General features: G+C 32.1%; 1 protein-coding gene across 11 annotated transcripts in view; it reads right to left on the bottom strand.

Annotated features, from left to right (window-relative positions):
- Positions 1–13,944, bottom strand: part of Agtpbp1 (ATP/GTP binding carboxypeptidase 1) — a 277,856-nt gene that overhangs the window by 108,622 nt on the left and 155,290 nt on the right. For all 11 annotated transcript variants that reach the window (XR_011704081.1, XM_071600509.1, XM_071600505.1 and 8 more), the window contains 3 exons: positions 13,774–13,905; positions 8,164–8,340; positions 6,863–7,023 (listed from right to left, as the gene is read on the bottom strand). Coding sequence is in view for 10 of the 11 variants with exons in the window: in XM_071600509.1 (XP_071456610.1) it covers positions 6,863–7,023; positions 8,164–8,340; positions 13,774–13,905 (470 nt within the window). In the remaining variant the exon portion in view is untranslated. The remainder of the gene's footprint in view (positions 1–6,862; positions 7,024–8,163; positions 8,341–13,773; positions 13,906–13,944) is intronic.

Genomic DNA, 13,944 nt, shown 5'->3' with positions numbered 1-13,944 from the left:
CTACTCCAACACCTGAAGACTAAATAATATACTATTAAATGACAAATGGATAGTAGGAGAAATCAGGGATGAAATTTAAAAAATACTTAGAAGTAAATGAGAACACCAATACAACATATCAAAATCTCTGGGACACTATGAAGGCAGTGCTAAAAGGAAAGTTCATTGCATTGAGCTCATTCATTAAAAGAATAGAAAGTCAACAAATAAATGACCTAACATTACATCTCAAAGCCCTAGAAAAAGAAGAACAAATCAACACTAAAAGCAGTAGAAGACAGGGAATAATAAAAATCAGAGCTGAAATCAATGAAATTGAAACAAAAGAACAATTCAAAAAATAGACCAAAAAAGTTGGTTCTTTGGAAAAATAAATAAAATTAATAAATCCTTAGCCATACTTTATATATATAGAAAGAAAACTCTCTATATGTAGAAGAGAGAGTGAAAACTCAAATTACTGAATCAAATAAGTTCATGATGAAAAGGAAATATCACATGGACACTAGTAAAATAGATAATACAACATTATTTTGAAAATTTTTACTCCAATAAAATATAAAATCTCAAAGATATCAACAAATTTCTAGAGATATATGACCTACCCAAACTGAATCAGGAAGACATACACAATTTAAATAGATGAATTTCAAGCAATGATATAGAAGACATCATCAAAAGCCTACCCATTAAGAAAAGCCCAGAACCAGACAGATTCTCAGCCAAGTTCCACAAGACCTTCAAAGAAGAATTAACACCAATACTCCTCAAACTACTCCATGAAATAGAAAAGGTGGGAACCTTTCCAAACTCATTCTATAAGGCTGGGATCACCCTGATAACAAAACCAGTCAAAGACACATCAAGGAAAGAAAACTTCAGACCAATATCCCTAATGAACATAGATACAAAAATTCTCAATAAAACTCTGGCAAATCACATACAAAAACATACGTAAAAGATTGCCAGGCACAGTGGTGCATGCCTATAATCCCAGCTGCTCAGGAAACTAAGGCAGGAAGATTCCAAATTCAAAGTCAGCCTCAGCAACTATGAGACACTAAGCAACTCAGTGAGACTCTGTCTCTATATAAAACACAAAATAGGGCTGGGGTTGTGGCTCAGTGGTTTTGTGCCCCTGGGTTCAATCCACAGTACTGCCCTCCCCCCGAAAAGAAGATAGTGTACCACAATCAAGTGGGGTTCATCCCAGGGATCCAAGGTTTGTTCAAAATATGGAAATCAATAAACGTAATTCATCACATAAATAGACTTAGAGACAAGAATCATATGATCATCTTAATAGATGCAAAAGAAACATTTGACAAAATATAGCACTGCTTCATGTACAAAACACTAGAAAAACTAGGGATGGTAGGAATATACCTCAATGTAAATATACCTTTATAATGCTGTAAAAGCTATGTATGCTAAACCCAAGGCCAACATCATTCTAAATGGAAAAAGGTCAAAAGCATTCCCTTTAAAAACTGGAACAAGACAAGGATGCCCTTTACCACTTCTATTCAACATCATCCTAGAAATTCTAGCCAAAGCAGTTAGAGATATAAAAGAAATTAAAGGAATACGAATAGGAAATGAAGAACACAAACTAGCACTATTTGTCGACAACATAATTCTACATTTAGAAGATCCAAAAAATTTCCAGGGAAAACTTCCAGAACAAATACATGAATTCAGCAAAGTAGCAGGATATATAATTAATACCCATAAATCAAACGCATTCCTATACATCAGTGATGAATCCATTGAAAGAAAAATTAGGAAAACTACCCCACTCACGATAGCCTCAAAAAAAATTGGTGTAATCAATCTAAAAAAAAGAGGTGAAAGACCTCTACAATAAAAACTATAGAGCACTCAAGAAAGCAACTGAAGACAACCTTAGAAGATGGAAAGATCTCCCATGCTCCTGGATAGGCAGAATTAACATTGTCAAAATGGCCATACTACCAAAAGCATTACACAGATTTAATGCAATTCCTCTTAAAATCCCAATGACATTCTTCATAGAAATAGAAAAGGCCATCATGAAATTCACTTGGAAAAAGAAGAGACTTAAAAATAGCCAAAACAATTCTTAGCAAGAAAAGTGAAGCAGGAGGCATAATAATACCTGATCTTATACCACAGAACCATAGTAACAAAAATGGCATGGTAGAGGTACCAAAACGGACATGTAGACCAGTGGTACAGAATAGAAGTCACATAGCCAATAAATACAGTTATCTCATTCTAGACAAAGGTGCCAAAAACATTCACTGGGAAAAAGATAGCCTCTTCAACAAATGGTGTTGGGAAAACAGGAAATCCATCTGTAACAAATGAAAGTAAACCCCTATTTCTCACCCTGCACAAAACTCAACTCAAAGTGGGTCAAAGACTTAGGCACTATAACAGAGACCCTGCGCCTAACAGAAGAAAAAGTAGGCCCAAATCTTTATCATGTCAGCTCAGAAACCAAATTCCATAACAAGGCTCCTAAAGCACAAGAAATGAAATCAAGAACCAATAAATGGGGCAGTATCAAACTAAAAAGCTGCTTCTCAGCAAAGGAAACAATCAATAACATGAAGAGAGAGCCTACGGAATGGAAGAAAATCTTCACCATACTCACCTCAGATACAGCACTAATCTCCTGGATGTATAAAGTACTCAAAAACCTTAACACCAGAAAACAAATAACCCAACCAATAAATGGGCTAAGGAACTGAACAGACAAGTCACAGAAGAAGAAATGCAACTGATCAACAAATATATTAAAAAAAAATGTTCAACATCTCTAGCAATTAGAGCAATGCAAATCAAAACTACTCTAAGATTTCATCTCACTCCAGTCAGAATGGCAATTATCAAGAATACAAGCAAAACAAATGTTTGCAAGGACCTCTGAAGAAAGGTACACTAATACATTGCTGGTGGGAAGCAGTATGGAGATTCCTCAGAAAGCTTGGAATAGAACCACCACTTGACTCAGCTATCCCATTCCTCGGTTTATACCCAAAGGACTTAAAATCAGCATACTACAGTGATGCAGTCACATCAATGTTTATAGTAGCTCAATTTCCAACAGCCAAATTATGAAACTATTCTAGATGCCCTTCAACAGGTGAATGGATAAAGAAAATGTGGTATATATACACAATGAAATATCACTCAGCATTAAAGAAGTATGAAATTATGGCATTTGCAGGTAAATGGTTAGAGCTGGAGAATATTATGCTGAGTAAAATAAGCCAATCCTCAAAACCAAAGGCCAAATGTTGTCTCTGATATGTGGATTCTAATTCATAATAAGGCAGGGAAGCTAGGGAAAAATAGAGGTACTTTGGATTAGGCTGTGGGGAGTGTGGGGAGGGGAGGAGGTGTGGTGGTAGGAAAGACAGTAGAATGAATCAGATGTTAGTATCCTGTGTATGATTACATGACCAGTGTGATACTACTTCATGTACAACCAGAAGAATGAGAAGTTATACTCCATTTATGTATGATGTGTCAAAGTGCATTCTAATGTCATGTATAACCAATTAGAACAAATTTTTTAAAACCCAAAACAAAACAAAGTTAACAACAAAAGAAAATTTACCAAGCAGCTTAAATGAACATTTACCAAGAAGCACAATGAATAACTGGACTTTAGCAGTGTGTGTCCTATGATCCTAAAACTATCCATCATAAAGGAGAGCTCCAGAAAGCTCTGCAGTTGCGTTCCCCTCAAAGCACTACATTACGTGGTGCCTCCCCCACAGAAATATCAGGCTATAATAAGCTTCTAAACATTTTAATAAATGTTACATACAGAATGTACCCATTATAATTCCCTGCTTAAAAACATACACAATTACCATTTTGTCTACAAAACCCACATTCATTAGCATATAAGTGAATACTTTTCCCTAGATGCTTTCTTACTATAGCTCTTCTAAGTTCAACATTGCCTAATTTAGTCTATTTCTCATTGCTAATTTTGTCTCCTTCATATTCATGGAATATTTCTTTACCAAATCTCATCTATTACTTTTCAAGCCAAAGCCTAAAACTTATCTGAATTTCAGATAAATTCAGAACTTTCAGATAAATTCAGGTCATTTTAAATTCATTCAGCAACTCTTTCTTCTCAAAATGTAGATACTATTTTTAACTATTATTTTTTAACTATTTTTCATAATCTTTCATAACCAACATCATATCACTTCACACATGTAACTGCGCCTCTTCCAGTATACCAACTGCTCCCTCAGAAGTAAGTGCTGATTTCCCATTTATTCTACTCTCATTGCAAGTATGGCCCAACACTCTGCCCACAGGAACTCTGCAATAAGTACTTGAATGTAAGGGCTCATCAGCAGAATGTAATCAGCTTATGAATAGCTACTACATGCTAGACATTGAGATTACAAAAATTATTTTTAAAAAGCTCCTCCCTTTGGAATGTTGGAGCCTGGAGACATGAGGAAGGCATCCAAGAGAGAATGGAGAAGATGGGAGATACATTATACACAGGTAGACTGGTCAAATTTTAAAATTATTAAAGCTAATGAAAGCGGTTAAAGAAGGGAGTTAGAAATTTGAAATTTGAAGACAAATTAAATACTTGGGTGTAGGATTAAAATCGAAAGTATCACTATGAAATCAGGGTTTTCAGATTATGTCTGTTTTTATGTGTGAATGTATAAATATACATATGTGTATACACATTCACATACATAATACTTAAATATATTCAATAGCACTATCCACTTAGAGAATTTAAAGTGGTAACACCAAAAAAGGAATAAATACAACTAGTACCTAGACTTTCATATAAATACCATTTTATACCAAAAATAATGAGGGAGTCTTGAAGAAATGACTAATCCCAACCTTGGGACAAAGTACATATAAAAGATGAGCCTGGAAATCCTGTGTGGCAGTAAGGAAAACCTCAAAGAATGATGGGGACATGTGAAAAAAACATAGAAGCTTCTTGAAGGGACCAAACTGAGGTAATTGAGCATCAATATAAATAACAATAGTAACTAATTAAAACTCATTGAATCAGAATATAAATCATTGTCTAATATATATATATTATATATATCCATTTAAAAATGAATAAATTCAAAGTTCAATGTATATTTAAGAAATGAATGCCAACAAATAGCAAAATGCATCCCCATTAAAATACTTATTAATTAGAAAGGAGGAAAAACTAATTTTGTAATGGAGAAATTTGGCAGATAGCATCTTAAGTAATCAAAAGGGAACACAGTGAGTTAAAGAACAAATTAAAACTGCATACTAGAGCTGAATGCAATGAGAAGAAACAGTAACCACCATATTCTTGCCAAAGATGTATAAACTTAGTAACAATATGAGGAGATGTAGAAAAACTGAGATTGTGGGCCTGTATACCTCAAAAGTATCAAGATACAGAAGTCAAGGAAAAATCAGAAGTATGTATAAAATTCATCTAAGATAGAAGAAATGGCAGCACGGAGGAAGAAGTGACTGGTTGCCTAATGAGATAAATCAATAAACAGGAGAAACAGCTAGAGTAGAATTTCAAGGGGGAAAACTGTCCTAATTTAGAATTGCCTATTATTATGTTTGTATTTTTATATGCATACAGTGATGAGAACTATGAGTTCTTAACCTTTTCTATGTCACAGAAACCTTGGAAAGTTATGATAAGGCCTATGAAGTCATTTTCACAATAGTACTTTGAAATATATAAAATAAGATGAATATGATTACAGAGGAAACAAATTATATTGAAATACAATTATCAAAATGTTAAAAATGTGACATAGCAGAATGTGTAGCAGTACATTTCTTCAAAATAAATGCTTTTCAAAATATGTGTTCTGCTCCTTTTAAAGGCTAAAACTGGCAGAGGAGCTAATAACCATAGCTGTGAGGTATTAATAATCATAAATAATATTTCAGGATATCTAAAGCAACTATAATAAGTCCATGAACTGATTGTAGGTTATTTATAATACATGAATTAAAGCTTAAAAGAAGGCGTCTAAATATCAGTAAGAACTGACTCCTTTTCATTCATTTCCATCAGTGTCCAGCAGGTACTCTGAGAAATAGAAAACTGCAGGTGATCAGCTATCTAAAAGATCACATTTATAAAGAATGGAGTCCAATTAATGGTATGATTGCACATAAAACTGCTTCGCTGATATATGTAACAGTACATCACAAAAACTTAACAGATCTAATAACAGTTTAATAGCTAACAACAAAAATCATAAAAGTTCTATAAAATGGGACTATTTTACACATATACACCAAACTATTAAATGCTAAGCCCTGGCATTATGGTTATGAATTATAATATTTAATTATTTCTGAGCTCACAATTGATCAAATTTCATGCTAAATTTTAAGAGAAAAAGATTACCTATTTTAAAGAATATTTAGCAGATGTAAATAAATTTTCAAAGGCAAGGTTAATTTAGCTATTTCTAATATATATAATCACAACATTATTGAGCAGCTATCCGATATGTATAGATATCAACAAAATAAAAATTCCTTTGAAATATGAACTCTGACTCTAAGTGCTCTTAATTTAAATATTAACTAAGTGAAATATTTCTGCATTGATTATTTTGGGACTAAAAATAAATTGTTAAGATCACTACAAATATCATTCAAAAAAGTAAAGGTATTTCATTAAAATATCATTCAAATATCAACATTAAAAAATATTATCCCAGTTTAGAAAAATATTAGATATGCTCTTGGCTAGCCAAATCCCTATTTTCTTCCTATGCTTAACTATTCTAATGAAGCTCAATAGTATATTACAATGCAATAAAAAAAAAAAAAAATGAGTGTGTCCTACCTAGTTACTTTGCAGCTTGATTCAATTAAGTCATTTTCAAAGTCAAGCAAGCTGGAAGGCAGATTATACTCCAATGGGGATGTCAGTCTTTTTAAACGCAGCAGACCAACACAAAATTTTGCTCCCATCTCTTCCAATTCTCTAGTACCAATCTGTAAACCCTAGAAATAAAGTAATATTACACACATAATTAGAAAGTTTTCTCTCCTCTAATTGTACTTTGATAAAATTATAAAGAATTTATAACTACATTAATAAAATTTGATACAGAACTATAATATAATATTGTTGTGTGTTTTTAAAATGCAAAATTATTCTTAGATCACATAGGAAACTTTCCTAAAAATCATTTCTTGAATGTCTATTTTCACTTACTATGACGCAAATTATTTTCACTAATTTGGGAGAAAAAACATGGATGGACATTTTAAGATTAATGTTACTTTGTAGATCACGTGTGAAACTATAACAATCTTGCTAGTATTTATCATAATCTACTTCTTTGATTGCCAGTGTTGAAATACCATAGTGTTAAAATCAAAGCTCCAGTATGTTTCAACATTACCTTATAGATACCTGTATGACAAAAGTTAATAAAAACCAAAGAAAAATAAATATTCAGATTTGCTTACTGCTTATCTGAGGTTCAATTCATTCAACCTGAAGTCATCAATTTTTAAAACAAAAAATCCTAAATCACCTAATATTTTTTATGCCTTTAATTTCCAAAGTAAAATTTAAACTTTGGTTATCTCCAACAAAAGCCTATAGAGCTCAAGGAGAACAGTCTTATTAAAGAAAAGAATTTAGTGAAGGGATATGCATTTAAAAGTTAAATTAAAAATTAATTTAAAAATTAATTTCAAAAGTAAATTAAAACAATCTAAATATAATAAACTAGTTGCTTTGTAAGTATAATGTGTTGATTTTAAATGCACAAAAATATACTTACATCCAGTCAATTAAAACAATAGAAAATTTTCATAAATAATGTACTACACTTATAGCTCCTTATAAATTAGTAATCAGAATTTTAGTGCATATTCTAATGCCTTTTCTTAAAAATTATGAATATAAATAGACTCAAGAGTATTTTAAGGATCCCAAGCAAGCTATTTAGTTTAAAAAAAAAACAAAAAACAAAAAACACCTGTTGAGGTTGCATGTGATTCAATTCCATTATCACAAATTACATATAACTCCGTAAGACAAATGCACTGTACTTGAAAACCATGAGAGTATATATAAAAGAAAGTCTTCAATTTTTTTTTATGGCTAAGAGTCCAAATAAAACATTTTACCTTATATTTTCCCTGATCACAGCCACATAAAGTACTTTCCATGGTGTAGCTTCTCTGTACTCCTATTTCCCGCCAAACTACAACACGTGCTGTGGATTCTTTAGATTTTTCCACTACAAAGCTACAGCTGCTCATACAAAATGCTGGGGCAATATGGCTCAGTATCTTAGGCAAAGTCTGTAAAAAATAATAATAAAATAAATCAAAAGGTTACTTTAATTTTACATTTTTCTTTTTTAAAAAGTTTGATGAAACCACAGTGATAAAATCAGGACCATGTGGATCTTCTTTCTATAGCAACCCTGCTACTCAAACATCCAATACAGTTCTCTTACTAATTTAGAATTTCCTGCTGCTCTAATCAAATAGTAGCCAGTTAGCAAACATATGGAAGAAATGATCACACTTAGAACAGCAACCAGTAAACAGAATATAATCATTTAAGAAAACCATGATTAAAAATATAATGAAAACATTTTTAAAATGTGAAGAATATTTAGCCATGAAAGACAGAGATTTAACACTGGAAATGTCAATCATCCCTAAAGTAATCAATAAATACAAGATAATCACAATCAAAATACTCCAAAATATTTTATGACCTAAAATTGTTCTCAGGTTAACTGAAAGTGTAAATATGGAAGTATATCTTGGGAAATTTTCAAAAAATATTTTAAAAGGCTATAATGGAGGAACAATCCAACATATATCAATCTAGATTGCATATGTAAAGTAAGATAAATTGTGATACTAATGTAGGAACAGATAAAGCTCTAGTGTAATTCTAGTTTAGAATTAAAAGTGAAAGTATTAAAAAATTATTACTAGTGATCATCTATTAAATATTGACACAAATGGATACTCAACTGAGGAAAAACAATCTGAAGTCATGCTTCATTAAAAAAATCAACAAATATGATTAAAGTTTTAAATTACCAAACATCATAACAAATTAGAAAATAAATATATACATAAAGAATTCTTATTTTAAAAACAATAATAATTAGATCACAAATGCAAAACCCAATACTCTCTTTTTTAAAAAGAGTCAAACATGATACTCAACTTCATTTGTAAATGTACTTATATAAATAAAAATAATTATTTTTATTTTCATGTGGCAAAGATGGTACAATACAGTAAGGATGTGAAGAAAAAACACTATCACTCACAGTATTTTGGATTGCTAATTTATATAATCCTGATGAAGGAAAATTTGGCAGTACTAGTCAAATGACCAACAGGAGACTACTGAACAAATACAACTGGGTGTGCCAGTACAATAAAAACAAAAATGCACAATGAAAATCTTGTGTAATTGTTAACAGATAGATCCTGATAAGATGACCAGGAAAGACAGTAAACAAGCATTATCATATGAAAAAGCAAGTTGTTATGTGCTGCATAAAAGAACAAAGACTCCCTATACTGTATGTATATACTTTCATGGAGGGATGTGTTTAGAGGCAAGTTTTATAACACACATGGTAAAAGGGACTAGTGTTAAGAAAATGAGAGATAATAACTTTCACTAGCTACTTTATGTGTGTGTGTGTGTGTGTGTGTGTGAAGTGTTCCCATTTTTACATCATTCTAATCACTTTATTTGGGGAGGGGGAAGAAGGGAGAGAGCACCAAAAAAAAAAAAAAATGAGCTTTCAAGTTCTTCAAAGCACAGTGGTATGTTACTCTAATGTTTTTTGAAAATAGATGGGGTGTAGGCATCATTATGATAGCAGAGACTGTGATGAAACAGAAAACAGAGGACTTGAAGCAGGGTATCTCACTTCCAACCAAAGGCAAACAACTTTTTCACCAAGGCCTCAAGATGTCAACTGAACTAGAAGCCTTAGTTGACTCAATTGTACAATTACAATGATAATCTCTACCTACATCAGAAAAAAAACCTCATATATATGACAGTACACTAAAAGCTACTATAAGCACAGTTCAAATAAGGCAATAAAGTTGTTAATGTTTGTACATATAATTAATTCATCTATTCATTCAACAAATATTTACCTAATGCCTATTAAGTATTGGATACATTCAGTCAACCAAAAAAAGTAAAGGTTCTTCCTAAGTCATCTCATTCAGGATTAATGGTCTAAAATTATCTATAATATTTAAAAATATTAGAAAGTTCTTTAAAAGCCAATATTACTTTATTAAGTTCATAACCCACTTGAATCAAAGTGTGAAATATGATATATCAAGAACTATGTAATGTTTTGAACAACCAACAATAAAAATTAAAAAAAAAAAAGCTAATCATATATTTTCTTCCAATAAGGTGAATACCATAGTACAATAATAAAAGTTTGTTTTTAAAACTTTTTATTTTGGACTAATTTTAAACTTAAAAGTTGCAAAAAACATTACAAAAAAAATTTATATTTCCTTTAGCAATCCTTAATGTTAATGTATTAACTATAGTAGAATATCAGAACAAAAAATTAAAGTTGATTCAATACTGTTACCTAAATGATAGGTTTTATTCCAATTTCTTCAGTTTTTATAATGCCTCGTGTTACAGGATCCTATCCATAATTTCACATTGCATTTAGCCATTATTTCTCTTGTACCTGAGATTATTCCTTAATCTTTCTGTATCCTTCATGATCTTTACACTTTCGTAAAGTAGTGATCAGTTATTTTGTCAAGTGTCCTCTATTTATATGTCATAATTTTTGGAATTTTTCCCGAAAATATTTCTCTAAAATATTTACATACTGTACTAAAAGGACAAGGAAGTGCAATAATTTATCATCAAAAACAAAGATAGTTTTTATGTGTATTAATCCATGAAAATATCAGCAAAAAAAAAAAAAAGAGTTCCATAGTACAGTAGTCAAGAATAATTAATGGCCCGCCAAAGATGCCCACATCTCAATCTTCAGAACCTGCTACATGGCAAAAGGTCTGTACAGATGTGATGAAGTTAAAGATTTTGAGGTGGGACATTATAGATAATCTCAGTGGACCCAAGGTCATCACAAGGGCCGTCCTTAGGGAAAAGAGGAAGGCAGGAGGAGGGAGAAAAGGTGATGTGACAATGGAAGCAAGAGATCATTGAATTGATTCCTTCTAGATGATGACACTAGGAACACAGGGAGCTGTTTGCCTGGGCGGGTAGTTATGATTCTACCCTATAGATTCCAAGAACCAATGCAGTCCTGCTGACACATTGATTTTAATCCAGTAGAGACCTGCATCAGAACTATAGAACTGTAAGTAAATCTGTTTTAAGCCCACACTTCTGGTTATTTTGTTACAGCATCAAATAGAAATAACACACACGATGATGGAATTGTGTGAAATATTCTACTTTCTCTCTCATACGTACAACACACACACACACACACTCACACTCACACTCCCCTCAACAACCTTGGAAATGTAAGATGCTCACTAGCATGTAAAGCATCTTAGGAGTCTTGAAGACAAGAAACAATAATATAAACTGTGTCAAATGTGAACACCAGACATATCTGGTCATAAAACTATTTGGAGTGGTAGTGTCTGAAATGCCAGGTAACATCTTGACAAATTACTTAAGGGAAAAACTGATTTATGTATTTTACCTAACCTGCAGCAGCATTTTATGTCTCCTTTCATAATAAATTCCAGATATTTAACCAAACAAAGAAAACTGGAGAAAAGAATTAATAAAAAATTTTAAAAAACCAAGACCAAAGATAACTTGTATTTATCTCCCCAGGTCATGTCTGCCTGTCATCCACCAACTCATCAAACAAATATAATGAATGGTTGAGATGAATAAAGATTTGTGCTACACAGTTACTGTGTTCCCCAAAGTGAACAAATTAGACAGAACTGCCAGGCATATGAAGCTTATCATGTAGCATAAAGAGAAACACACTAACCAAATGATATCATACCAAATTTTAAATTACAATTTTTTTGGACACCCCCCCACCAGACCTTTTCATTTTTAAAAAATTTGAGACATGGTCTTGCAAAGTTGCTTAGGGACTGGCAAAGTAGCTGAGGCTAGCTTCAAGCTTGCAGATCCTCCTGCCTCAGACGGGATGGCAGGTGTGTGTGGTGCAGGCCTGGCATATGGTGGCCTGTGCCAGGCCAAATTACAATTCTTTAGGGTTATAAAGGAAATATAATCTTGTGCATGTAAGTCCTAATTTCATTTTAGGGGACTAAGTAATAATTCCTACGAGAGGTGTATGACAAATAAGCAAGTATGATAATAAGCAAGAAGTGGGGTGACAGTGTTGATGTTCCAAGAGACCCACACATGGAAACACTGTATGTGCTCTTTAGTCTAGCTTTCTCCCCTCTGGGCCTCTCACTTTCACACATGGTTTATCTGGGTCTGCATTACATATTCCTTATTTCTCCTTTATATCCCTAAACTCTGGTAATCTAATTACTTAATGTGGCTTAACCTATTTAGGCTCTAAACTCTGTGAAGATAGTGCAGCAGTAGCAGTTGTTTAATGCTAGGCCCATCGGGCATTTCAGATATATACTGAGGCTCCTGAAACACCTTTATTCTGGGCTTTGTCTTTCTCTTGAATTTAACCGCGTTCTTTCTCAGAATACTCCTTGATTCTGGCAAGAATATCTTATGGTGTCTTCTAGAGAAAAATTATTTGTAAGGCAAATTTCTGAGACTTTTCAATATCTGAGAATACTTTTTTACTTTTACATTTATTGACAGGTTATATTATAAAATTTATAGGTTGGAAATCTAGCTGAGAACTGAAAGTTTTGCTCCACAGAAATTTTGCTTCTAATGTTGCTATTAAGAAACTCAATGTCATTCTGATATGTAATCTTTTTTATAAAAGATTTATAGCTTTCCTATGCACATGAATGGTCAATTGGGAACAAGGAGAAATGCAAGAGAAAAATAAAAATCTCATTCCCAGCTGCATCAAAAGTATTTAGAAAAAAATCTAACAGAAATATCAATCCTATGTGGAGAAATTTTACATTTTTATTTAAAAATATAAAAGAAAGAAAAAGACAGGCAATGTCATAGGTAGCAATGCTGTACATTATCATAATAATAATTCTCTCCTGCCTAATTTAGATTCAGGAAAATGCTGACCCAAATCTCATCAAAGTTTGTTCACAAACTGATCGTAGAATTCACAAGGAAGGAAAATAGACAAAAGAGCCAAAGACACTTTTATTAAATAAGAGACTTTGTCCTATCAGATATCAATATTAATTATAAGTTTACCATAATTAAAATGTGGCATACAAAGAGAAAGAAACAAGAATGACTATAGTAGTTGAGAGCCTCACAACACACCCACACATGTAAAAACAGATATATAATAGATGGCTTCATCAAATTCACAGAGGAAGGATGTACTATCTAGTAAATGGTATTGAGATAACTGGTATCCCTGGGCAAAAAGATTAGATCCCTGTATCTCATATTAAAAAAATTCCAAATAGATGAAAAATCTATGTGTGAAAATAAAAACTTTTAAAATGAAGAATCTGAAACAAAAACAGTATGATGTCAATATTTATTGAATCTGAGCAGTTCATATGTAAAATTATTTTCTGTAGTTTACATGTTTAAAACTCAAAAACTCATTAATCATCTGTAATTACCCTATATCCCATATCTTCTACAACATCACATGAAGAGGCATTATCATTGGTATGCCATACTGTCTCTTTGATGCTGCATCCATACATAAATACATTCTTCTTTCGAGAATGGCCATGATAATCACAATAAACCTTGAAAAGATAATAGATTTTAAAAATTACTTAATTTTT

The sequence above is a fragment of the Marmota flaviventris genome, chromosome 13 (assembly GCF_047511675.1).
Source record: "Marmota flaviventris isolate mMarFla1 chromosome 13, mMarFla1.hap1, whole genome shotgun sequence".
In the NCBI taxonomy this organism is placed as follows: domain Eukaryota; kingdom Metazoa; phylum Chordata; class Mammalia; order Rodentia; family Sciuridae; genus Marmota; species Marmota flaviventris.
This window is presented reverse-complemented; position numbering and strand designations above follow the sequence as displayed.